A 23907-nucleotide genomic window follows, 5' to 3' on the forward strand; every position below is an offset into this window, starting at 1 on the left:
TATTAAACTTATTACCCAAAACCGGTCAACTTTGGAGCAGGTGTGTTGATGAAAAGCTGAAAGAACCAGTCATTATGTCGAAGGAGAGCCACACGGGGGCGCAGTGGGTTTCTCACGCTTCTCATCTCGGGAGTGTGACAGCGGTGATGTAATGACACTTTTGATTGGTCTGATTTCAGTAATCACTGTGTTAAGTACGCTCTGATTGGCTGTATTAAAGTGGGCGGTGCTGTGAGCGGGATTTCATTGATATATCCTACAGCTGGCGGCTGAGGCTACAGAATGAATCGCCACACGAAATGAAAGAGACGGAAGAAAGTGAAGAAAGCTTGATGTTAAAGGGTTTTGGAAAGCTATAGAATTTGTTTTTTTTTTTATAGGTTGAAAGAGTGGCACACCAAAGATTTTAAAAGTAGTGAAAATGCTTTGCCACGTTACCCGTCCGGATTCGGTTGTAATGAAGTGGAAGTTGATGCGAAGGCGAACGGTGAAGACTGTCTGAATAAGGTAGGGTGTATCGGTGATTTTTGTGGTCTGTAAAATAAAGTGTCGGGAGGAGGAAGGAGTGTTTAAAGTATCCTGCTGGATTTCTGTGACACAACCTGACAACCGAATATATAATAGTGACGTCAATGCTCGACTTTTGCTTCCAATTTAAATATGGACTAAAATATTGTATTAAGACAAAAAGGCAGTGATATTTAAATTTCTACACATATGCTTAATTATAAATTAAGGAAAACGTCTACAACTTTACGAATTGTTAGTTTCTTTTCTTTGAGGTCACAGCAACAAGCAACGTAAGTGGGTTTTATTTATTTATTCCCTTATTAAAAGTGAGTTGGTCCATCCCAGCTGACTTTGTGTAAGCAATAACTCAAAAGCAGTACTTTCCATCACCTTGTAACTCACAACATTACAGGAGCATGTATTAAGAATGAAGTGATTAGAAGATGGTTAAGTTGATGCACCAGATCAGTAGGACAAGCAACTTTTTTTTTGTTGTCTTCAGAATATTTCATAGATGTGCCTGCCACCTGCTGGCTGGATTGGGGTAAATGTAGTTGAATTTACGTGTAGTTTACATGTAAACCCAAACTGGAATTAACAAATGGTTGTGCGCAAAACTTTACGTCTATACTGCAAATTACTGATGGGAAACTTAACACTGTTCTGTAATGTTTTTTGCCTTGTCCACACAGAAATGGAACTTTTCCTATACACTGTGCGCGTTTTGGCACATATTTTACTCCACCACAGATAAAAGATTCTTAACTTGTTTTTTTTTATTCATTTGAACTTGTATGATAACAGAGAACATTTGAAATGCCTGTAGCTGAATCATAATTGGGTGTCTCATTGAGTAACTCTTTGCTGAATAGGGTTCAGAAGCGGCATTTGGCAGGGATTTTTTTTTTCTTTGTTTTTTTTTTTTTGGTCCATGGTTCTGCCCCTGTTGGCTATAGACATGAAAACCGCATCAAAACTCACCAGTTATCCACTCTGGGACCCGTTTTCAAAAAGTAATTTTCAGGCTCCAAACACATCGGTTCTGTGTGGCCGAAATGCGGCTATGATACAAAAATTTTTGTAGATACACTTAAACCTGTCTCCATGTGGATGGGTCCTTTGAAAGCTTCACAACACCAATGTTGCACAACATTGCTCTGGAGTCCATATCAAATGAAGAATGTCACGTACTGTGTTAAACGGACCCCGATTACTTCACAAACTCTTTTATAGTGTTCAAGGCTGCAGACACTGTAGGGTCGTCATGTGTACTTTAGGGCCTGTTTTTATTAATTTGGTCTAAATGACTTTTGTCTTCTCCTGCAGACATCTGTCAGTCTTATATAAGAACATGGCCACGACCATGGAATTGATGGCTTTCATGAGCTTCTTCATTTGAGTCTGTTTATTGCAGTCTTTGATGGGATTGCTATTATTGATTGGTCATTATCAGTGTGGGCAGGACTTAAGCGGAAGTAATTGTAGTAAAGCCGTAGTACAGCATGAATTCGGCTTTCCCACGTTTTCACACAACTCATTTCCACCTCACCCCTAAGTTCAAGAATATGTTCCATTCTAAAGTCATAGAACCCTGGTGCCATGAGTGTAAAAAAGCTAGAAGTTCACTAGTTTACATTACATCCATTTTGTCACCGACTTGAATCAGTGGCATAGAACATAGAAAACCAGACACCTACACGAACAGAGGAATGGCTCGTTCTCCACAAACTCCATCACTGCTGAATGTGTCTCAGTCTGTTGATTTTGAAAACCATCATCCTGGCATGCATCAAGAAACTTCTAAAATGTCCTCAAACTTCCGCATCTGTCAGCGACTTCTAATAAAACCGTTCTGTTTTGTTCCCCCACAATAATCCATGTACAACCCATTTGTCCTTTCTTTTGCCCTCAAAACCTGAGAGTTCCACAAGTGCAAGATAAATATGTGTTCACAAGGCCACTGTAAGTTCCTTCGGCTGCTCCCTTGTTTTCACTCGGGGTAGCTGCAGTAAATCCGGGGTGGACCGGATGCTCTTCCTGACGCAACTCCAAATTACATGGAGAAATAGGCAGGGGTGGGGTTTGACCGGGAACATTCTGCACTGAAACCACTTGTCCACCCACCGCTGTCTGTGTCAGAAGGCCACTGAATATTCTTTATTCTACATGTTTTCTTCTTGCAAGATTCCAGGTGGTTATGTGCAGTGAGGTTGCTATTACACTAATTTTATTGTGGTCATAATGCACTGAAATATTCCAAAATTGGGCTCCACACCAATCCAGTTCTGCCTCGGTAGAAATGGAAAAAGCGGAGTTTGAATGAAGATGTCTAGACATCTCTTAAAGCTCTTGAATACCCAAATAACTTCACGACTGACTTTGCTTATTTTTCCCTCCGAATCTCTTTGCAGGTTTGTAGAAGTTGGGTATAATTGAAGTGGACTACTTTGGACTGCAGTTCACTGGCAGCAAGGAGAGAACCTGTGGCTGAATCTGAGGAACCGTATCTGCCAGCAGTGGATAGTGTTGTGCCCCGTGTCGACTGAGGCTGCGGATCAAGTTCTTCGTGGAGCCCCATCTCCTTCTGCAGGAACAGACGAGGGTGCGTTTGCTGCACAAACATGCAATCACACGAAGCTTCTCCTCTGCCACAGAACATCAGAATGAAACTCTTCAGACTCATTTAAAGCTTTTATCTACAAAATACTTTTTTTTTTTTTAAGTATGGGATTGAATGTTAGCTTTTAAAAATATATTGAAGTATCATTTTCTACACCAGCTGGTGGATGATGTGCTAACAGTTGATGTTACTTGCTGACGGCGCACGGCTTGCAAAAGCACACTCATAATAATTTGGCTTCCCGAGCTAATCTGCCTCCAGTGCTGTAGAATGCCCGGATAGTAACCTTCTCTGAGCCTTTCCGGGGTTACTATAAGTCATTGTGGTGAAGCGCAAGGCGAGAAATTTGATCCTGCACACAGGCCATGTGTTGCTGTGTGTCTGCCCCCGAGGACCTCAATAGTCAGACACTAGGCCCCAATTCAGCTCAGAATAACTTTTATTGTGCTTTCTTCCCCTCTTTTTTTTTTTTTTTTGTCTTATCTGTCGCCGTTTTTGTCGTGTTGAACTGTGGATTCTACAAAGTATCTACACAGTTCAACACTTTTGCAGTTTAGAAACTGGTGGTGTTTTCTTCTGTTTTTAAGCTGTTTCAACATATGTAGTTATGTTGTTGATGTAATTGAATATTTTAACAGTTTTCTGTTGAAATCTCATTAATTAAACATTTGTCATCAGATGAAACAAAACAAAAAATTATTCAGAACAAAAGGAACAAGCTCAGTAGCTTGAAGCCCTGCCTTAATATAAAACAGCCGTTGTTTTAAAATTTGAGCATTTGTTATGTTCAACCTTGATGGGTTTAAATATGTGTCCAATATATATAGATATATTCACACACGTTTCTGGCGTTCAGTGTTGTCATGGTTCCCTGTCTTGGCCTATATTTAGTAGCCTTTGCTGATAAAGTGAAAGGGTGTGTGTTGTGGGCGGGGGTAGGACTTGGCTGCCTGCTGCTTTGACCTCTACTAGATCAGCAAGGGTTATCAACAGATGGCTAGCATATGACGGGTGTCTGGGGTAATACAGTTGTGATAAAGGTGTGAGATGGCAGGGAAGGGTATTTTTGACAGTGGTGGGGGTGTCTCAGACACTTGTGCAGGACACATGTTGTCTTGTGGGCCAATTGTTTAATTCTGTGAATGCAAGGCCAAAAATGTGTCTGAGACATTCTGATCTTTGGAGATGAGGGTATTAAATGTTGACTGTGCACTATGAGGACCTGGCAGGGTTCATTTAGGGCTGGGACGGCTAGTCATAATGATAGACTATGATTAAGTAGTACCCATCCCGTCAAGTTTTCTATTGTCTGGTAACCCTATCAGTCGGAGGACTGGGTACCCTTGCAGAGATTTTCACCGAGGACAGACGGCAACCATCAACCAACATGCCGACACTGCCAGCAGTCCCTTCGCTTTAAAGAAGTATCTTGCATCGATATGTGTGAGATTGTTATCCACGTCATGGCATCCAAGTAGGTTTAGTCAGATCGACTGGACTTGTTTAGCTCTTTTGTGAGGAACTAAAGAAGTCAGGTTGACTACTTGAATATCTTGAATCTTGTAGAAGCACAAACAATGTTTCCCTGTAGGCTACTTGTTAATGCCATGTTTTTCAATTTGTTGTTCTAGTTGATTTCATTTTTTTGTAATTAGTCAATTTGGAGGTTTTACTGCTTAAATTTGAACCTTCGTGATTTGTCGAGATATAGGGTATCATAGTTTGCTTTACGCGATTATTTGAAGCTGTTACCTTTGCCCTACTTGGCATTCCACAGCCTCTGTGTATCTTGTACTGACTGCTAATATGCTAAGCTGCTCCCTTGTTTTTTCACCTGCCACAGCAGATCCACCTCAGTGCATGTTGTTGAGTTGGCCACAAGTTTTATACCGGATTCTAAAGGTAATTCCCATGGAGAAATGTGGCAGAGGTGAGGTTTGAACCAGGAACCCTCCACACTGAAACCAAGCACACTAACCACTTAGCCACCACCAATATTAAGTACTCTTATTCTACTGTCTGTGCTACTTTTTTTTTTTATTCAAAATGCCTGTAGCCCACTTCTAACAGTGCAAGGTATGTCTAAAAACTTATTTCTGTCAGCAACTCCAGCCTGGAATCATAAGAACAAGGAAGAAACTTGGTTCAGGGTAACTGCCCAGTGAGGCTTCAGACAGTGTGGTTGATTCATTAGCGATTTCCAATCAAAATTACTGTATAAAAGGAAATGGTTCATTTCAGTAAGTATATGTGAGGTGTCTGCAGCATAAAAGCATGCATCTGTAGCACCAGTTTCAGAAAGTCCTGAGGGGTGGACCTCTGTCTCTGCCCCCCTGCAGGCTTTATTACATACACTGGACTGGGAGCGTAGAGGTCAGTAAGCTGCTTATATAGGCTTGTGTATTCTGCTGCCACGTAAAGCCTGGTGGATCAAATGGTGATGCACACATACAGCTGATTATTGTGGGGTGCGGGGGGTGTTGGGGCAAAATGCAGTATTAATTTGATTCAAATATTCTCAAATGTGTACTGTTCAGACTTGAATTCACCCAAATTCCACAATGATGGCATTCCCCAAAAATTATACTTCCTTGTGAAAAAACATCTAGAATCACCACCTCTGTCATTGAGTTTTTATGTTAAAGCAAGATAACCACAAGAAACTCACAAACTGTTTGCCAGCTTCAGTTTTACTTTATTACATTGGTGACACTTCCCTGTCACTCCTTCTCTCAAGCTTGTCTTCTGAAACGTGTATTTCAAAGCTGTTTTGCAAATTGGGTGCTCCTTTAGCCAGTGCATTCTACGTGCCTGTCCAAAGCCCATACAATGAGGAGGGAAGAAGTAGGAAGGGTATACACCATAAATTTTGTTAAATATCTTCCACATTGGGTGCACAAGCCAGGCAATGAAGCTGTAGAGATTTGGAAAAATAAAGATTTGGGATAGTTGAAGAAATGATGAAAGTAGATTAGGTTAAGAAAGGGTATATAGCTAGCTATACATGGAGTTGAAACTAAGTAAGGTGAAAAAAGGTATTGCACCAAATGGTCAGAGCTACAAAGATGTACAGCAGGTTATGGTGATAAAGGATGCAGATGGAAATGCACTGACAAGTGAGGAGAGTATGTTGAGAAGGTGGAGGAGTAATTTGAGTAGCTGATGAGAGAGAGAAGATTGGATTCTGGGGGAGGACATGCAGGTGGTGGTTTGAGGACAGAGTGAGACTGAGGTTGATCTGCTGTTTTGACCCCTAAATGGAGGATCTGAAAGACATTTGGCTCCTTTTCTTGGCTTCCATTTTCAGCTCCTGAAAGTGTTTCATTGAGGAAGAAAAACTACTTGTACTGCCTCGTTTTTTAAATGATTAAATAGGGTCAACAGATCCTTGGCTTAAATATATTTTTGTGCTAGTATAAAGAAGTTTAAAAAAAACTTGCAGGACTTTTTATGTCCAGCTGCTTCCATGATCCATCAATGGTACTGATTGGCTAAAAGATCCAAACTTGAAGCTGCAACAACAGTTATCTGCCTCATTAAACACTACTTCCTAAGGGGTGATTCAGGTTTTAATATGTGAATGCTCCCTTTTCATTCTCCTTTGTATTTAGTATTCTGATCACAGAGTTGTTGGCTACCCACAAGGGAACAGTTATAGCACAGGCTTTATTAGAGCTCCTCATTGTTGACCTGTTAATCTCTTTTGGGACCAATTAAGACCAAAAGGAGAAATCTGTCAAATTTCTGATGGTGTTTAGTTCTTGTGTGTTTTTAGTGTTTATTAAAGACACAAATTCTTATGTTTTAGTCCCAAAGTATTCATTGGGCCCACCTGATGATTAAGTAAACAAAGGAATTTCCACTTTATGCGCCCGCTGAGGCCCCCCAGCACCTCTAGCTATAGGGAGCGACCCTGGCTTCTGTTTCCTTTTTGTGAGTTAAAAGCATTTCCAGTGTCTTGGCTGACATGACCATAAATGTGCATGAGTTACAGTGGAATGATGCAATCACAGCCAGCGAGCAGGAGGTCCTAAAAGCTATCCAATTATCTAGAGTCTTGGGATCATTGACAGATTGGTTAATATCTTGAAGATTCTCAGCCATCCTTAAGATGTCTAAACATTTACAGGGCAACAACAACTGCAGGTTTTTGTAAGATCTTGAAGGCTAAACGCTATAAGAAAAACCTCTCAGACTTCATAGTTAAACTTTAACAAATGGACTTCAGCAATGGGTAGCACTGGAGTAACCTAAAATCCCTGCAACATCTAAAACAAGATATGATGGTACATCGGCCACACATGGGTTTTAATTTAACATTGTGTCTTATTCTGTGTGGCACAACTTTAGTTGCACATGGGTAATTTGAAGTTTCAATTTTTTGTTCCCTCACAAGAAATGAAATGAGGGTTTTGTGTCTGATTAAAAGTGTATGCACTACCTCTTGAACTGAATGTTTCTGCAGAAAGTGTTCCATTGAGGTAATGATTCGAGTCACACAAGTTGCTTGCTTTGGTATCAGGATGGAGATCACAGACGCTCTGGTTCAAGTACTTAAATAAATGGTGCTTATTTTAAAGTCAGCAAGTGTTACAGATGGTAGCTGGCTGTTGTCGCTCTTTCCAGTGACTTTTATTCCCACCATGTTTTGTTATAATCTTTGTGCACTTTAGTAACCCAGCGGTGGTTTGCATGGTTTGAAGCCATAACATTAGCCCTTGAACCGAGAATTGATGCAGGGCTTAATCACCATCTTACCATCCAGTACAGAGCACCCATTTGTGATCTAAGGCACTTAGCATACAAAACAGGTCATTGTTCTATAGTTGTGTGGCTTTTCAGTCCAATCCGGAGTAGACAAAAGTGTGTTACTTGTTGTAATTGGTGCCTGAAATTGTTGAATAGGTTTTCTTTTCTCTCGCTGGTTCAAAAAGTCAATGTTTCCCTTCACCCATACATGGTACAAAGTTTACTATAGTTCATTGACCTTGTAGTAACCTCTGCACGCTGCTCCCGGCAGTGGTATTTGACTAGCTTACAAACCGCATTGTCGAGTGCCAAACTGTGGAGGTCTGAAACTCTACTGTTGATTGGTTGGAGGAGGTGCGGTCTGGAGGCAGAAGTGTTGAGTTTCAGTTTGTGGGGATGTTTTGCTCATCTGCTGTAGAGAACTGGCGCTGACATGCTGCGGCAGACTTGTTGAGATAAACAGTTGAGGCAGAAAACAACTTTTTATAGATTATCAACAGAGTCAAGCTGACTTGAGAGTCTGTACTTTTAAGGAACAACAAAAGTTCATTGTGTTGTCTTTGGCAAAGAGGCCACAAAAGTGGAAAAAATTATTACAACACTGCATTTGGAATGCAGTTCAGGTTTGAATGGTATAAAATATGGATAGATTTTTAGGTCGTCTCTGTTATGGAATGAAATGAGTGGGGGAAAAAATAATCAGATATTTCTTTTTACAACTTGGCTGCACTATGTATTATCCTTTCCAGAAGTTGTGACCTGATTTGATTGGAAACATAAAAAGTGCATGTACAAATGAGCACCAATATATCCACCACACATTGTTTGCAAGTGCACGCATTTCCCTGGTCTGTAGGTCATCTCCGGGGTTATCACAGCTGTGGACAGTTGAGCCTTTTAAGATTTTGGCTCTCTGAAGGACAAGAACTCTTGAGGTTTATTAAAACAGGAAAGTAGGCAAGACGATTTTCGACTTACTGATGCATAGTGTGTTAAAGCGAGGATTTTGCAAACCCGCCTGTACCATGTGCTGGAACTGTAGTATTTGAGACTGTTGACTGATTGCTCAATAACAATGATTTCCTCTTGCTGCATGATTGCGTTCATTTCATGTGACTTGCCGTTTCAACTTTAAAGCAAAAGTAAAGGCTGGAAAAAAAAAAAAGCATTTCAGACTGTTGTTCTTAAACTTGTGCAGTATTGATCTTGTACTCTTTGATTTTCAGAGATTAAGGCTCCATCTTACAGATGGAGTGCTGGCAACCCTGATCCTGTGGCAGCTGGCTAAGAAGCTTCTTGGGTATGTAGAGACCAATGACTACTTTTTTTTTTTTTTTTAACCCCTTGGCTGCCACATGTAGTGGGAAGCCATGAAGTCTTATGTCTTGCCAGTCTAGTTGTTCACCAATTTACAGTCTTGCAATCTGCCTCTTACCCCTGACCTGCTGGAGTCAGTGGCTGCAAAGCAAACCTGCACCCTCTTGGCCCTTTCTGGAATAGTTTGGACACCACTGTTCTACACATATAGAGCTTTAAAACAACTACAGCTGTACAAAGTGCTGTACATTTTTTTTTTTCTTTTTCATTTATATAGCGCCAAATCACAATAGAGTTGCCTCAGGGTGCTTCCCACAAGTAAGGTCTAACCTTACTAACCTCCAGATCAACAGTGGTAAGGAAAAACTCCCTGTGAGGAAGAAACCTCAAGCATACCAGACTCAGAGGTGCTTGGGCCATGCTACCGACACAAATTACAGAACAATTCACAAACTGAATATACAGGAAATGCTGTTGGTGCACAGGACAGGAGGGTCACCAGCACAAATACAACCCCTGGCAATAATTATGGAATCACCGGCCTCGGAGGATGTTCATTCAGTTGTTTAATTTTGTAGAAAAAAGCAGACCACAGACATGACACAAAACTAAAGTCATTTCAAATGGCAACTTTCTGGCTTTAAGAAACACTATAAGAAATCAGGGAAAAAAAATTGTGGCAGTCAGTAACGGTTACTTTTTTAGACCAAGCAGAGGGAAAAAAATATGGACTCACTCAATCTGAGGACTAAATTATGGAATCACCCTGTGAATTTTCATCCCCAAAACTAACACGTGCATCAAATCAGATCTGCTCGTTAGTCTGCATCTAAAACAGAGTGATCACACCTTGGAGAGCTCTTGCACCAAGTGGACTGACATGAATCATGGCTCCAACACGAGATGATCTCAATTGAAACAAAGGAGAGGACTATCAACTCTTAAGAGGGTAAATCATCACGCAATGTTGCAAAAGATGTTGGTTGTTCACAGTCAGCTGTGTCTAAACTCTGGACCAAATACAAACATGGGAAGGTTGTTAAAGGCAAACATACTGGTAGACCAAGGAAGACATCAAAGCGACCAAGACAGAAAACTTAAAGCAATATGTCTCAAAATCGAAAATGCACAACAAAACAAATGAGGAACGAATGGGAGGAAACTGGAGTCAACGTTTGGTGACCGAACTGTAAGAAACCGCCTAAAGGAAATGGGATTTACATACAGAAAAGCTAAACGAAAGCCATCATTAACACCTAAACAGAAAAAAACAAGGTTACAATGGGCTAAGGAAAGCAATCGTGGACTGTGGATGACTGGATGAAAGTCATATTCAGTGATGAATCTCGAATCTGCATTGGGCAAGGTGATGATGCTGGAACTTTTGTTTGGTGCCGTTCCAATGAGATTTATAAAGATGACTGCCTGAAGAGAACATGTAAATTTCCACAGTCATTGATGATATGGGGCTGCATGTCAGGTAAAGGCACTGGGGAGATGGCTGTCATTACATCATCAATAAATGCACAAGTTTACTTTGATATTTTGGACACTTATCCCATCAATTGAAAGGATGTTTGGCGATGATGAAATCATTTTTCAAGACAATGCATCTTGCCATAGCCGCGAAAAATGTGAAAACATTCCTTGCAAAAGACACATAGGGTCAATGTCATTGCCTGCAAATAGTCTGGATCTTAATCCAATTGAAAATCTTTGGTGGAAGTTGAAGAAAATGGTCCATGACAAGGCTCCAACCTGCAAAGCTGATCTGGCAACAGCAATCAGAGAAAGTTGGAGCCAGATGATGAAGAGTACTGTTTGTCACTCATTAAGTCATGCCTCAGAGACTGCAAGCTGTTATAAAAGCCAGAGGTGGTTGCAACAAAATACTAGTGATGTGTTGAAGTGTTCTTTTGTTTTTCATGATTCCATAATTTTTTCCTCAGAATTGAGTGATTCCATATTTTTTCCCTCTGCTGGTCTAAAAAAGTAACCCATTACTGACTGCCACAATTTTTTTTTTTTTTTTCCTGATTTCTTATAGTGTTTCTTAAAGCCAGAAAGTTGCCATTTGAAATGACTTTAGTTTTGTGTCATGTCTGTGATCTGCTTTTTTTCTACAAAATTAAACAAACTGAATGAACATCCTCCGAGGCCGGTGATTCCATAATTTTTGCCAGGGGTTGTACAACTCCACTCTTGATGGAGCTGCACTTTAAACAGAGAGAAAAAAAAAAACAATCAGGCATCAGAGAGACAAGAAATACAATCTAATTTCCAGCATTAAACAACAAGAAAACAGAAGAAATCCTAAGGTGATCGCCAACCACGAGCCCTAAGCTTCACTAAAAGACCAGAATTTAGGTAAAGTGAGGCCGTGGCACGCTCCGTTTCCTAATAAATGAATTAAGAGTAAAAAGGGTAAAACAAACTATACCAGTATGCTAGCCATACGAAAGGGAAAATAAGTGCGTAATAAGTATACATGAAATACTAAGACATAAGAAAGTTATGAGACGATTTAAAACAAGAAGAGTAAAAGAATGAATGGAGTCTCCTGCTGGGTTAAAAGCCAGGTAGTAGAAAGCTGCTTTCCGTGTAAAGCAGTTGTTAATAGTTGGCGTTCATGTTATGGTGGTGTTTGTTCGTTAATATGACAGTTCTTCAGCCAGCAAAGCTGAAACTTTAGTAACCTCTGCTGTGGACATCCTTAACCTGTTCTGCTGTACACAGGAAGCGCATCGTGCTCAGATCCATATCCAACAGTTGCATTGTCATTGATGCTCGGTTCATTAAACTGTTCTTTCCGCATTTCCACATGCAGAAAAACCAAACAGGAGAGTTGTCCTGATGGAAGGTTTTAAGATGATCCTCGCTCAAATGCACAGTAACCTGTATTTACCTCATGACTCTCAGCTGAACTGAAGTAACCTGTGCTGCTTGCCCTATAGTAACCTCTTGTCGGCAACCTGTAGTAAACCCGGTCAAGTCGAGGCCTATTGTTTGTGTCAGACAGGTAGCTAACTAGCAGCGCTCCACCACATGATGCCTGCTGGGCCTGACACAATGGAGCGCAGTGTTTGTGTGCGTGTGCATGGGAGAGAATGGGATGTTTAACACCATATCAAAGCACTGTTTGTTATGCCGAAGGCTAGGTCGGCCGCGGGGCTTCGCTTGTATGGTCTGGCTTTTTGACGGGGCGGTGAATTGTTTGCGGCTCACAGCTCGAGGCTGTTGATAAGTGAACATGTCTCGTGGATGAGGCTTGTCTGTTCTTGTACAAGCAGTCCTACAGATCTGTGTATTTAGCCACCAGGTGTGCACGAAGACTTCTAGAGATTTTGGTCTGGATGATGAGGAAATGAAACGCCCAGGAGACATTTCAAAGATGTTGTCTATAAAAACACACTTAAGTGACTGTAAGTTTAGAGGTATTTGTCTCTCCTGATTCTGGGAATATCGTCAAGTATGACCTTAATGTAGACAAATGAAAAATGTCTGTTTCATCAGGCTCAAAGGGAACTTTAGCCCAGGAGTCCCCCCCATGCTAACAGTCGGTGGCGGACCACTGCTAATTTGCAAGGGTGTGTGTCCTTGTTGTTTTTTTTATTTATTTTTTTTTTAAATACAGTCTTGTGAATATTTTAGACTATCTATAGGGTAGAAAACCTTAATGACTGGTTTGCATAGGTTTCAGCAGAAATTTGGAGTTCGTGCCTTTGCAGATGACTGTGCTGCAGGCGCAAAACTACATTTCTCACTGTAGGGAGTACTACATTTTTAGACTACAAGTCTTATTTATTCATTTATTACTAGTTTAGGAAGTTTTGTGCATTTGGAGCCAAATTTCAAGTCTCTAGGTACAGCGGTTCTCAAGATATGACATTTTCGTCTATTTGTGGCGATTTTTTGAACCCGATATCTTCACTGGCTCCGTCCATATGGGTTTTTGGAACCAGATGACCCCAAATTTATCCTGCTATGGTTTATTCCGTGTATATTTCCATATTCCATGCAAACATTTATAGATTTCCACATTTTTTTGAAATAACACCCCTCCCTATTTATATTGTGGTGCAACGCGTCTACTGAAAATCACATGTTTGTTGATAATAATTGGACTATTTATTTATATAGGATATTAATAGGAATCAAAGCACTAAAGAAAATAGTTAAGTCCCTTTGGCTGCTTCCTCGTTTTCACTTGAGGTCACCACAGCAGATCCAAGGTGGATCTGCATGTTGATGTGGCACACATTTGACACCGGATGCCCTTCCTGATGCAGTGTTGGGGTTTGAACTGGGAACCTTCTGCACTGAACCCAAGCGCACTAAACCACTTACCCACCATGCTTACAAAGCACTAAACAAAAAAATGGAACAAATGTCAGTGATAAAACGTACACTACCACAATGCACAAAAATCCCAAATGAATAATAATTTATTTGTTCATACTCATCATTTCATTCGTTTCTCATCCACATAAACACACATCATGAACAAAAAGAACAGAAAGAAGACAAATGTTGTATTTTCTGTTCTTTGTAACAAAATAGACAGAAATCCACTGTCACTTCATTTTCAACCCCAACGCCGCTCCCTCATCAAGCCACCAAACATCAACACGATTATCCTACATTTCAACATCCACGTTCACACTTCAGCAGCTGTATTCATTTTTCTTCTAGTTTACTGTATTCTCTCATAATTTTATCTTTATACATTTTTTTTTGAACTCGTAAACATTTGTACATTTAATTTCTTGAGTCAGTGCATTCCAAAGCTTAACTCTGTACACAGAGGGACATTTGTTTCGTAGTAGTCTTGAGTACATATTAAAGAGCTAATACCAAAAAAAAAAGTGTGACTTGTATAGGGATTTTTACTCTTCAAGAGGGTTTTTTTTTCTTTATTTCATTATTTTTAACTGAGGTGGATAACTGAAAATGTACTGTCAGAGGTAGCACATAGATGAAACATTTCAGATATGAAAATGACTCTCCAGTATTTATGGAGGTTACCTTAGCTCAGTATCTTTCCTTGTTGAGGACTAAGTGGGGGTGTTGCTCTTTTTTTTGACGTCATATCTCCTGCTGTTAACAAGACGGGAATTTCTCACATCTTCCAGTCAAAACAATGGGGCGGACCTACTGCGGGTTATTTTTTTTTTAGTGAATGTTGTTGTTTTCGTTGGCCACACCAGAACTCTGTGTTCATATCTAATAGTTCAGCCCAGACGGAGACCATTGTTTCTTTTGAACACTATTGATCTTTGAACGGTTGTGTTTTGTCATAGCATAAATGAATTATCTGAACAAAGGGAAAGGGATGACGGAACTTCCTTATGAGGATGTCTGAGCTTTGGATGTATTACACAAGTGCAGGAATATTTCACGTGACGGATATACATAGGGTTGGTGTTCTCGGGCTAACGGGACGTGGCGGGTGTCACGCATAGGCCCAGAAATTGGCATACGAGAGTGAGGAATTTTGAGTTACCAGTTTTTTGAAGTACTACTGTATCCTGCATGTTAAGTTCTCAACTTCTTCTCAGTGAATTTAACGGTCAGAGGAAGTTCAAGTGGTCAGTTTGAGGAAGAACTTAAGGAGAAAGTGAGTTATATTGACAAGAGAACAAGGCTGCTGACTGCAGAAAAAGTCAATTGTTCAACATCCTTCATGATATTTAGTCAATAGAAACAGTGGGCACAAATATAACTCAAGGCAATATCACGGTTATTTCAAACTGATTGTCAAACAGTAATTTGATACTTTAACAAAAATAATAATATCAAGAACATGGTTTGATGCCAAAGAGCTGGAGAGAGAGAACCCTAAAGTTTTTTTTTTTTGTTTTTTTTTTAATTTAAAAAGGAACATTCAGACTGTCAGTAACTGATATGATCAGTATTAAGTTGATTAGAGAGTCTGACCATTTGGATTAATTGCCCACCCTAATGTACCATCTCCTCAATGCACAAACGCGGAGTTATAAAGAGCAGGTCTGAAGTACGCAGACCAAATCCTTAATGGTTGTGTCCATTTTGTACTTTCTGTCAAACAGACACATCTTCTTCTACACGTGAAGGAGGATCTCCACAGTGGACACCTGCGCATGGCCACAGAGCAAGCTGAGGAGTTGAGCGCACTCCTAGCACAGGCTGGAATTTGGCGACTACAATCAGAACACAGCACATTACTGGTACTCAGAAACTCTGTGGAGAGGGAGCCGAGTAATGCCACCATCAACAGGTGTGACTTTCTTCAAGAAACGTGGCTCAGCAGCAATCACTTTTTTCAATGTTGTGTGTTTTTTTTTATTTTTATTAGAAATCATGAGTTTGAGGTGTTTCCATTAGGGCATGTGAATCTAATCACTGACATCGATGAGATACATGACAATAATGACAATCTGATGCGATACGATTCACCCCTGTTTCTGATTTGATATGGATTTGATGGCGAGTCATTCCTCACGATGTGATATGTGATTCAACATGATGCAAGAAATTATACCAAAACTTTAAATAGAAAATAAGAAGCTGCAATTCAGTATGGTACTGTAGTATTCTTCTGATTCTACTAGAGGCAGAGGATTTGTTTACTCCTTATGAATATCAAATTTACCAGATTTCAACACTAAGGAACAGGAATCGATTCTCTCATGTTTAGAACCAATTTCAATCACACTGTCAGAACTTAAAACAGTACAGTAAACCGTAAGAAAACTCTCAATGAGTGACTCACTTTAGGTCACTCACTGACAGAGTACCGCTTTGGCAGAAGTAAGGAGATACTTTCTTACCAGTTTGCAGAGCTCGTTTACATTATGCAGCCGACTCGATACCTTATAGCAGCACAGCATGCTTTACAAACGACCTGCATCTTGTCAAGTTTCCATCTTTTAAAAAAAAAAAACAAAAAAAAAAACTGAAGTCTCTCCAAACGCCTGAATTTAAATGTTTAGGGTGTCAAAAATCTCATCTGACTGCTTGCTGTTGTTCTCGTGGACCTGCATGTTTGTTGTGGGAGAAATGTGCTTTCTGGCTTCCTTCCGTGTTCAAAACAACGCAGAGCAGGATTGTGCATTCGATGTGCCGCATAAAAAATCGATGCACGCATGCAGCGAGTGATGCATCACAATTTCCCCCATCAATTGAATCGATGCACCCTGAATGAATTGATACATTCGCATCCCGCATGTTGTATCTAGATACCGATTTGTATCGATTAATCTCCATTGTAATCATAGGTCCATCGTGATCCATGATATCTTTGTAGCATTGTCGCACACATGAAGTTTCGTAGACAACGTGAAGTAGGCCTTTTGTTTGCATGCAACTTAAGGTGCCCTGAACACTTGCACGACTTTGATCCGTGCACTTGCATGCACTTCGTTGTGATGATCCCACTGCTGTGTTCCCAGCTGGATGCTGTGCTTTGTTCCACCACTGGCTGCCACGCGTCGTGCACTAGACACTGCGCATATAAAATAATTATTTTGTAGCGATTATCATTTTCTGTCGGAGTGGCTGTTGAAAAACGCCTCTACATCGCTTCTGGAATCGCAGACTGCTGCAGCCTTTCTGTCTCTGTCACACATGCGCTCTTAATGTGGTGAACGCATTTGGAGCAGTCTAAAAAGGTAAGTATTTGTAATGTTTATACTTGTAATAGTTTTGTAAAACAGTTGCATGTTCATTCTTTCTTGTATGCAGCTGTAAAAGGTACGTTTATGATAGATTTAACATCTCGTTTATAATCGTTTCACACGACCTGCGCTCTGATGCACTGTGCTGACACAATCACTTGCACTCACATTGTTTGCGCAATGCTCAAATCATTAATGGTGATGGAGATTTTGAACATTTCAATTTTTTGTGCATGCAAGTGCACAGATCAAAGTCGTTGCACGTGTCAGGGAGCCTTTACGGAGCCTGTTCCTAACCAGAGTCTCAGTGGCCACTGGGTAATTAAAGGGATTTCAGTGATGGCAAAATGTGACTGTATTTTAGCTTATTTAAAAAAAAAAAAAAAAACTTGCTGTTGTAATTTGTCAAGCAGCATTAATTGATCAACTAAACAGATATTCTCCTGTACCTTACTGCTACAGTATCATTTCGAGACACAAGGTGTTGGAAGGTTTGACCTCCGGCCTCGGTGGAGTATCGGGCCCTGCAGCTGGTTTCCTCTCTGGAGCACTACGGCGTGGAATGGCACTGGGCGCGTGATGCCAGTGGCCAGCGCTTGGCTATAGGAGTTGGCCCTGAGGGAATTGCCATCTGCAAAGAGGACTTCACCTTAGTTAACAGGTACATGCTGAGGTAACACCTCAGTGCCAGCTCAGCTGACATATTACATCAAGTAACCGGCTTCTTGTCTGTCTCATTTTAGAATAAGCTATCCATCATCCAGATTGCCACCCAGTCAGGGAAAAGCGTCTACCTGACTGTCACCAAGGACACACGCGACAGTGTGGTGCTTTTGTTTAAACTCATTAGCAATCGAGCAGCCAGCGGGCTGTATCGGGCCATCACAGAGACCCACGCCTTCTACAGGTACGCCAACGCTAGTACAACGGCCATACTGTAAAAAAAGGGGGATTTTGAACAGATGAAAACATGAGCTGCTACTTTACTGTAGACTTTAGCTCACTTGGTGTGCCAACTGCCGAAACAATTTAAAATTAACTTTATCATGTGATATTTTTTTTTGTAGCGGTACTCATTCACCATCTGGCCTTCTTTTGAGCAAACCTCAGAACTGTAGCATGTCTCAGGTTTACACAGTAGACCAACAGATTACAGTATAAAAATGTGGCCCAAAGTACATTCTGAACACACTTGTTCTGCTATTTGTCTTTTGATAAAATTATGTAAAGTTGGAGGGTTGTAACAATGTGCATTTGGCCAGAATCTGTGCTGAGCAAACAATAGTTTGTGCAAGATGCACTGGGGGGGTAGAAACTATTAACGTGATTGTAAAATTGTCCTGTGCTAATCACAGGGGGCACAAAGTGCACTATTGTTTTCAAAGAACAGATTTAACTAGCGCACTGAGCTCGTAGAGTGCAAACCTGCACCAACACTAGTTTCCAATTCCACAAATTTTTATCTTGGAAAAATTTTCAATGTCAAAGTCCTGTTTGAAGTGGCTTTCATAGGCTAAGATATGATACAAAATATAGATCAAAAGGGCTTTTCAAAGTTAAAATGAAATTGCTAACTTCACCTTAAGGATCAGATGTGGATCAAACTTGCTTCTATTCATTAAGAGCGCCAGTTTGCACCTCACTGTCAAACATACAATTGATTAAAGCAGTTTTGATTAAGATATAATGTACACCAAATGGGCTTTGAATATTAAAATTAAAATGTCCACAAAATCCCCAATCTGGATCAAACTTTGTCAGGTGATACTGAGTGTTAGTCTGCACCTCAGTTTCAAATATGAGTGTGATTGGGGCACGTTTGATTAAGATATAATGTAAAATATACATTAAATGGGGTTTTCAACAGCCACAAAATCTGTAATCCAGATCAAACTTTCAGTCGTTAAAGGATGCCAGCCTACATATTGCTCTCAATATGAAAGAAATTGGATCTTTTTTCACAGTTGGGAATTTTTGAAGATTCCTTTCATGTTAAAGGATAGGAATTCCTGAATTTGGCCTTTTGACCTTGCAAATTGAATCAGTTCTTGCCTATCAGGATATTGACTCCTGTAAAATTTCATAACGATATATGAAAAAATTGTGGGTTCTAGGCTGTTCACAAACAAAACGGGGGCGAAAACATAACGTCCATCTAACTTTATTAGCGGATGTAATAATGCCGTCTACATATTTTTTTTTTTGCAGCAGTCTTAAGTCTGCTTGCGTAAACTGTGCTGTCAGAACAGACTGAAAGCTAGATTTTTTTTTTTTTTTTTTTTTTTTTTTTTTTTTTAAATAAATAATGCATGAAGGCAATGAGTCCAACAGAATTGGCGCCTTCTCAACAGATGAGATTATTGTAAGATAAGGTCAACAGCTGCTGTCATGGGAATTATCTTTCTGTGGCGACGTTAGTAATCGCCTCCATTTTCGTGCTACAGGTGCGACACAGTTACCAATGCGGTGGATGATGCAGTACAGCCGAGATTTCAAAGGACACCTGGCCTCACTGTTTTCTCACTGAAAACATCAACCTGGGCAAGAAATATGTCTTCGATATCCGCGCACCGCCAAAGAAGTGTACGACCACGCCCGGCGCGCCCTCTATAACTGCGGCGTCGTGGACCTGGCGCCGCGCTCCATCAGCGGCGATCGCTCCTCACCGTCACGCTCCCCGGGCCGGGACAACCAGCAGGTTGAGGGGGTGGACTGCGGAAGCTGTCAGCAGAGCCGAGCCCTGCAGGAGAGGCTTCAGAAGCTCAGAGAGGCGCTGCTGTGCATGCTGTGCTGCGAGGAGGAGATGGACGCCGTGTTCTGCCCATGCGGCCACATGGTGTGCTGCCAGGCCTGTGCGAGTCAGCTGCAGGTGAGGCGCTGATTGACTCAGAGTATCTCTAGATGTTGGTGGCTGATAAGTTTGTGACTTGATTTAAAGCTGGTGTCCATATTTAACAAACCGCAGTGACATTTAACAGACGATATCACTGCGACCTTAAAGGTGACAGGACATTGAGGACTTTACTTTTGTCCTTGAGGCCGACTGCTTTGACCTACATTCAGTTGGCAAAGATGCCGAAAGCTCTCTGGTTACACGTCAAACGTCTTATCCATTTACGGGTCTTTAAATAGCATCTGAAGCTTTGCTTGCGCTCTGCTGAGCAGGACTGTCGGCGCACTTAATCAGCTAAACGTGTCACATCTTTATGGAGGCAGGTGGGTGTGTGTGTTCTTTTATAAAGATTACAGCACCCGGCCAGATCTCTGAGCTCTAATAACAAACGTGGCAGCTAAAAGGTCACACTTTAGTGTTTTCACCAACAAACCTGAAAATCTTTCACCTTATATGAAGCCATACTTGTTGGTACACTCCAAAATGGATGAAATTCATTTTTTTCCTCAAAATTCAACACACAGTACCCCATACTGACAATGTGAGATTTTTGCAATGTATTAATAAAAAAAATTAAGAAATCACATGTACACAAGTATTGTCACCCTTTACCATGAGCTCAAAATTGAGCTCAGGTGCATCCTGTTTCCACTGATCATCCTTGAAATGTTTCTACAGCTTAATTGGAGTCCACCTGGGGTAAATTCAGTTGCTTGGACATGATTTGGAAGACACACGCCTGTCTACATATAAGGTCCCACAGTTGACAGTGCATGTCAGAGCACAAACTAAACATGAAGTCAAAAGAGTTGTCTGTAGACCTCTGAGACAGGATTGTCTCAAGGTACAAATCTGGGGAAGAGTACAGAACATTTCTGCTGCTTTGAAGGTTCCAATGAGCACAGTGGCCTCCATCATCCATAAAAGGAAGACATTCGGATCCACCAGGACTGTTCCTAGAGCTGATGCCCTTCTAAACTGAACGATCGGGGAGAGGGCCTTAGTCAGGGAGGTGACCAAGATCCTGTGTTCACATCTGTCAGAGCTGCAGCATTCCTCTGTGGACAGAGAAGAACCTTCCAGAAGGACAATAATCTCTGCAGCAATCCACCAATCAGGCCTGTATGGTAGAAGTGGCCAGACGGAACCACTCCTTAGTAAAAGACACGTCAGCCCATCTGGAGTTTGCCAAAAGGCACCTGAAGGACTCTCAGACCAGGAGAAACAAAATTCTCAGGTCGGATGAGACAAAGATTGAACTCTTGGGCGTGAAAGACAGGTGTCATGTTTGAATGAAACCAGGCACCATCTACAGTGAAGCTTGGTGGTGGCAGGCAATCATGCTGTGGAGATGTTTTTCAGCAGCAAGAACTGGGAGACTATAGTCAGGATTGAGGGAAAGATGAATGCAGCAATATACAGAGACATCCTGGATGAAAACCAGCTCCAGAGCACTCTTGACCTCAGACTGGGGTGACACTTTATCTTTCAGCTTGTTTTCCTAAGCACACAGCCAAGATATCAAAGGAGTGGCTTCAGGACAACTCTGAATGTCCTTGAGTGGCCCAGCCAGAGTCCAGACCTGAATCTGATTGAACATCTCTGAGAGAAACTAAAAATGGCTGTGCACCGACGCTCCCATCCAACCTGATGGAGCTTGAGAGGTGCTGCAAAGAGGAATGACAAAACTGCCCAAAGATGTGGCATCATATTCAAGAAGACCTTGAGGCTGTAATTGCTGTCAAAGGCACATCAGTTGACCACTGGCAAAATGAATGCCGGGTAAATGTAACAAATACAGGTCCATACATGAACGAGTTTATAGCTTATTGTACTGTACCTGTCCTAGCTGTGCGTCTGACCCGAGGAAAGACGGTATGCCACAACAGTTTATAAACGTAGCCAGTGAGTGCCTCAAGTGGCCACTTATGGTACTACAGTCCAGGGTGAAACAGGAAGCCAGTGAGTGGCCTCTTGCTGTATAAACAATATTTTTTTGTTGAACCCTTTTTAATACTGGAATCTTGGACCTACGACACATCTTCATTCCATCATTCTCACTGTTCGAATATGTACGTACCTGACTGTATGTGGATTAAACTGATGCTTAGGATGTAGAGCAGCATTGCAGGTATAGATGGAATTTTGTGAAGGTTAAAATTGTCATAAAGACTTGGTTCAGTTACTGCTGGCAATTCAAAATTAAATTATTTGGGAGAAAGCTATTTATATATAAAATGTCTTGTGTTCATCATCCCTATGATGTCATTATCAAGTGTCTAAGTTGTACTCATCTTGACTTACTGTTGTTCCTAATGTATCTCTGCTCAGCTGTAATCATGATCACGCAGTACATGAATTAAATACCATTTCTGTCCTTTGACCTCAGCTGTGTCCCGTGTGCCGGGCGGAGGTGGAACACGTGCAGCACGTCTACTTGCCCACCTGCACCAGCCTGCTGAACCTGACTCTCCCGACAACCACCAGCAACGCGGTAGCATCCCGCCGCCCATCTACAGAGACACGGCGTCGCCTCACAGTGAATACGAGCACAAGATCTACCACACGTGAAGGCGACTGCAGAATCGTAACCATTCCGACTCTATCGGTACCGTTAAGGCCCTGCGGCCCGATCGCCATTTTATAGACTGAATGATGAACTTAGCTTTTCACAAAGCTCCACAGACCCAAACCACTCCTGCTAGTCTGTGTTCCACTCTTTATTTCTCTCTGACTTGTCTCTGTTTTGTTGGTTCTTATGATATTTAATTGATTTCTTTCTTTTTTTAACTACGTTGTTGTGACATAATTTTAGATTAGCTTATCTGTATTTAAATTATTACATCAGTTGACCTGATGCTCGGTAGAAACCTAGCTTTAATTGTATTCTGGTTTTGTTTTGCTCCAGCTTCGACAGACCTGAAAACTGTCCATGTTTTGTTTTTAAGTTCACAAACATTTAAGGGTCATCTCTGTGGTGTGAGCAGAACTTTATTTAGCAGAGTGAATGCAACTTCTAATTTTTTACTTATTACATTTCTGCTTTTCTGCCAATGATGAGGTATTAGAGGCCAAGACATCCTTCTGCGGGCGTCTCACTGCATTTTGATGAGAAACGAGGTCACCGATGGCTTCGTTCTTGTGGAAGGTCATGTGACCGTGGAAGAAAAATGCAGGATCTGGCAAACACTCCTTTGTAACTGTCGCTTTAAAAAAGAGATTCTCAGGCTGCTATCTCAAAAGAAGGGAACAAACAAAACATTTCCTCACTAGAACCCAAACATCGAGATCATGTAGGCAAAAAAAAAAACAAAAATGGAAACTTGTCCAGCAGCAGTTGGTTCCACTAAAACCTCGGTTTGAAGTCTCCAGAGTGTACACTTGAATTTAATGTGTGCATGTGTTTTTTGTTTTAAGGGGTACCGGGAGAACTTTCTGTGCAATACTGCTGATGACACCACCCCCCCCCCCCACCCACCCACATACATTGTATTTAATGTCAAATATATTAACTCTACATTGTCACTTTACCAACAAAGTTTTGTAGGAGTTTTGGCCTTAATGTAGCAGCATTGCCATAAGATATTTTCATGCTGACTTTGTTAATCTCAGTCACTGCAGTGGAAGATTTTTTTTTTCTCACTCTGGACAGTTAGTGACTTGTTTCTATTTTCTGAAGCAAAGGCCACTACGCTCTGTGAAATTGGAATAAAATCCTTTTTGTATTCTGCTTTCAACAAAGATTTAATAAAGTTGGGTTATTGAAGACCATCTTGATTCTGTATCTGAATCTTGTAGTTTTGTGGTGAAGCTGTTAATAAGGTCTTGCACTCCATTTTATGTGTGTAAATCTGTCGGTGTCTTTCAAACCGTGTAACCGCCACCCCCATACCGTATTTTGCAGATTATGTTGTCACCTGTCAAAAAAAAAAAAAAACACACTTTGGCTTTTGTTTAATTTTAAGTGCTTTGATTCCTGGGGAAACTGTATAGTTTATTTATTTTTTGTTTTTAAACAAATGGGTGATTCTTAGACTACAGGCACTTATGTCCTTTGATCATATTGTATGAAAAACAGAAAAAAAGGGGAAATTTCACACTTTTATAGTTCTTTACAATGAAAGTGTGTTAAGAAATTTGTTCTAGTCTATGATGACTTTTTC

General features: G+C 40.9%; 1 protein-coding gene across 1 annotated transcript; it reads left to right on the forward strand.

The window, feature by feature from the left end:
- The first annotated feature begins 299 nt into the window (after positions 1 to 299).
- mylipa (myosin regulatory light chain interacting protein a) lies at positions 300 to 23521 on the forward strand. The gene is given in 19 exon segments (XM_034160815.1): positions 300 to 455; positions 458 to 512; positions 1759 to 1768; positions 2930 to 2978; positions 2981 to 3039; positions 3041 to 3112; positions 15265 to 15363; positions 15365 to 15416; positions 15419 to 15452; positions 17314 to 17356; positions 17358 to 17512; positions 17595 to 17605; positions 17608 to 17758; positions 19296 to 19320; positions 19322 to 19366; positions 19368 to 19413; positions 19416 to 19720; positions 22134 to 22215; positions 22218 to 23521. Coding segments are annotated over 19 exon segments (1425 nt in total). The 5' UTR covers positions 300 to 421; the 3' UTR covers positions 22316 to 23521.
- The last annotated feature ends 386 nt before the right edge of the window (positions 23522 to 23907 follow it).

Source organism: Thalassophryne amazonica, chromosome 20 (genome assembly GCF_902500255.1).
Source record: "Thalassophryne amazonica chromosome 20, fThaAma1.1, whole genome shotgun sequence".
Lineage (NCBI taxonomy): Eukaryota > Metazoa > Chordata > Actinopteri > Batrachoidiformes > Batrachoididae > Thalassophryne > Thalassophryne amazonica.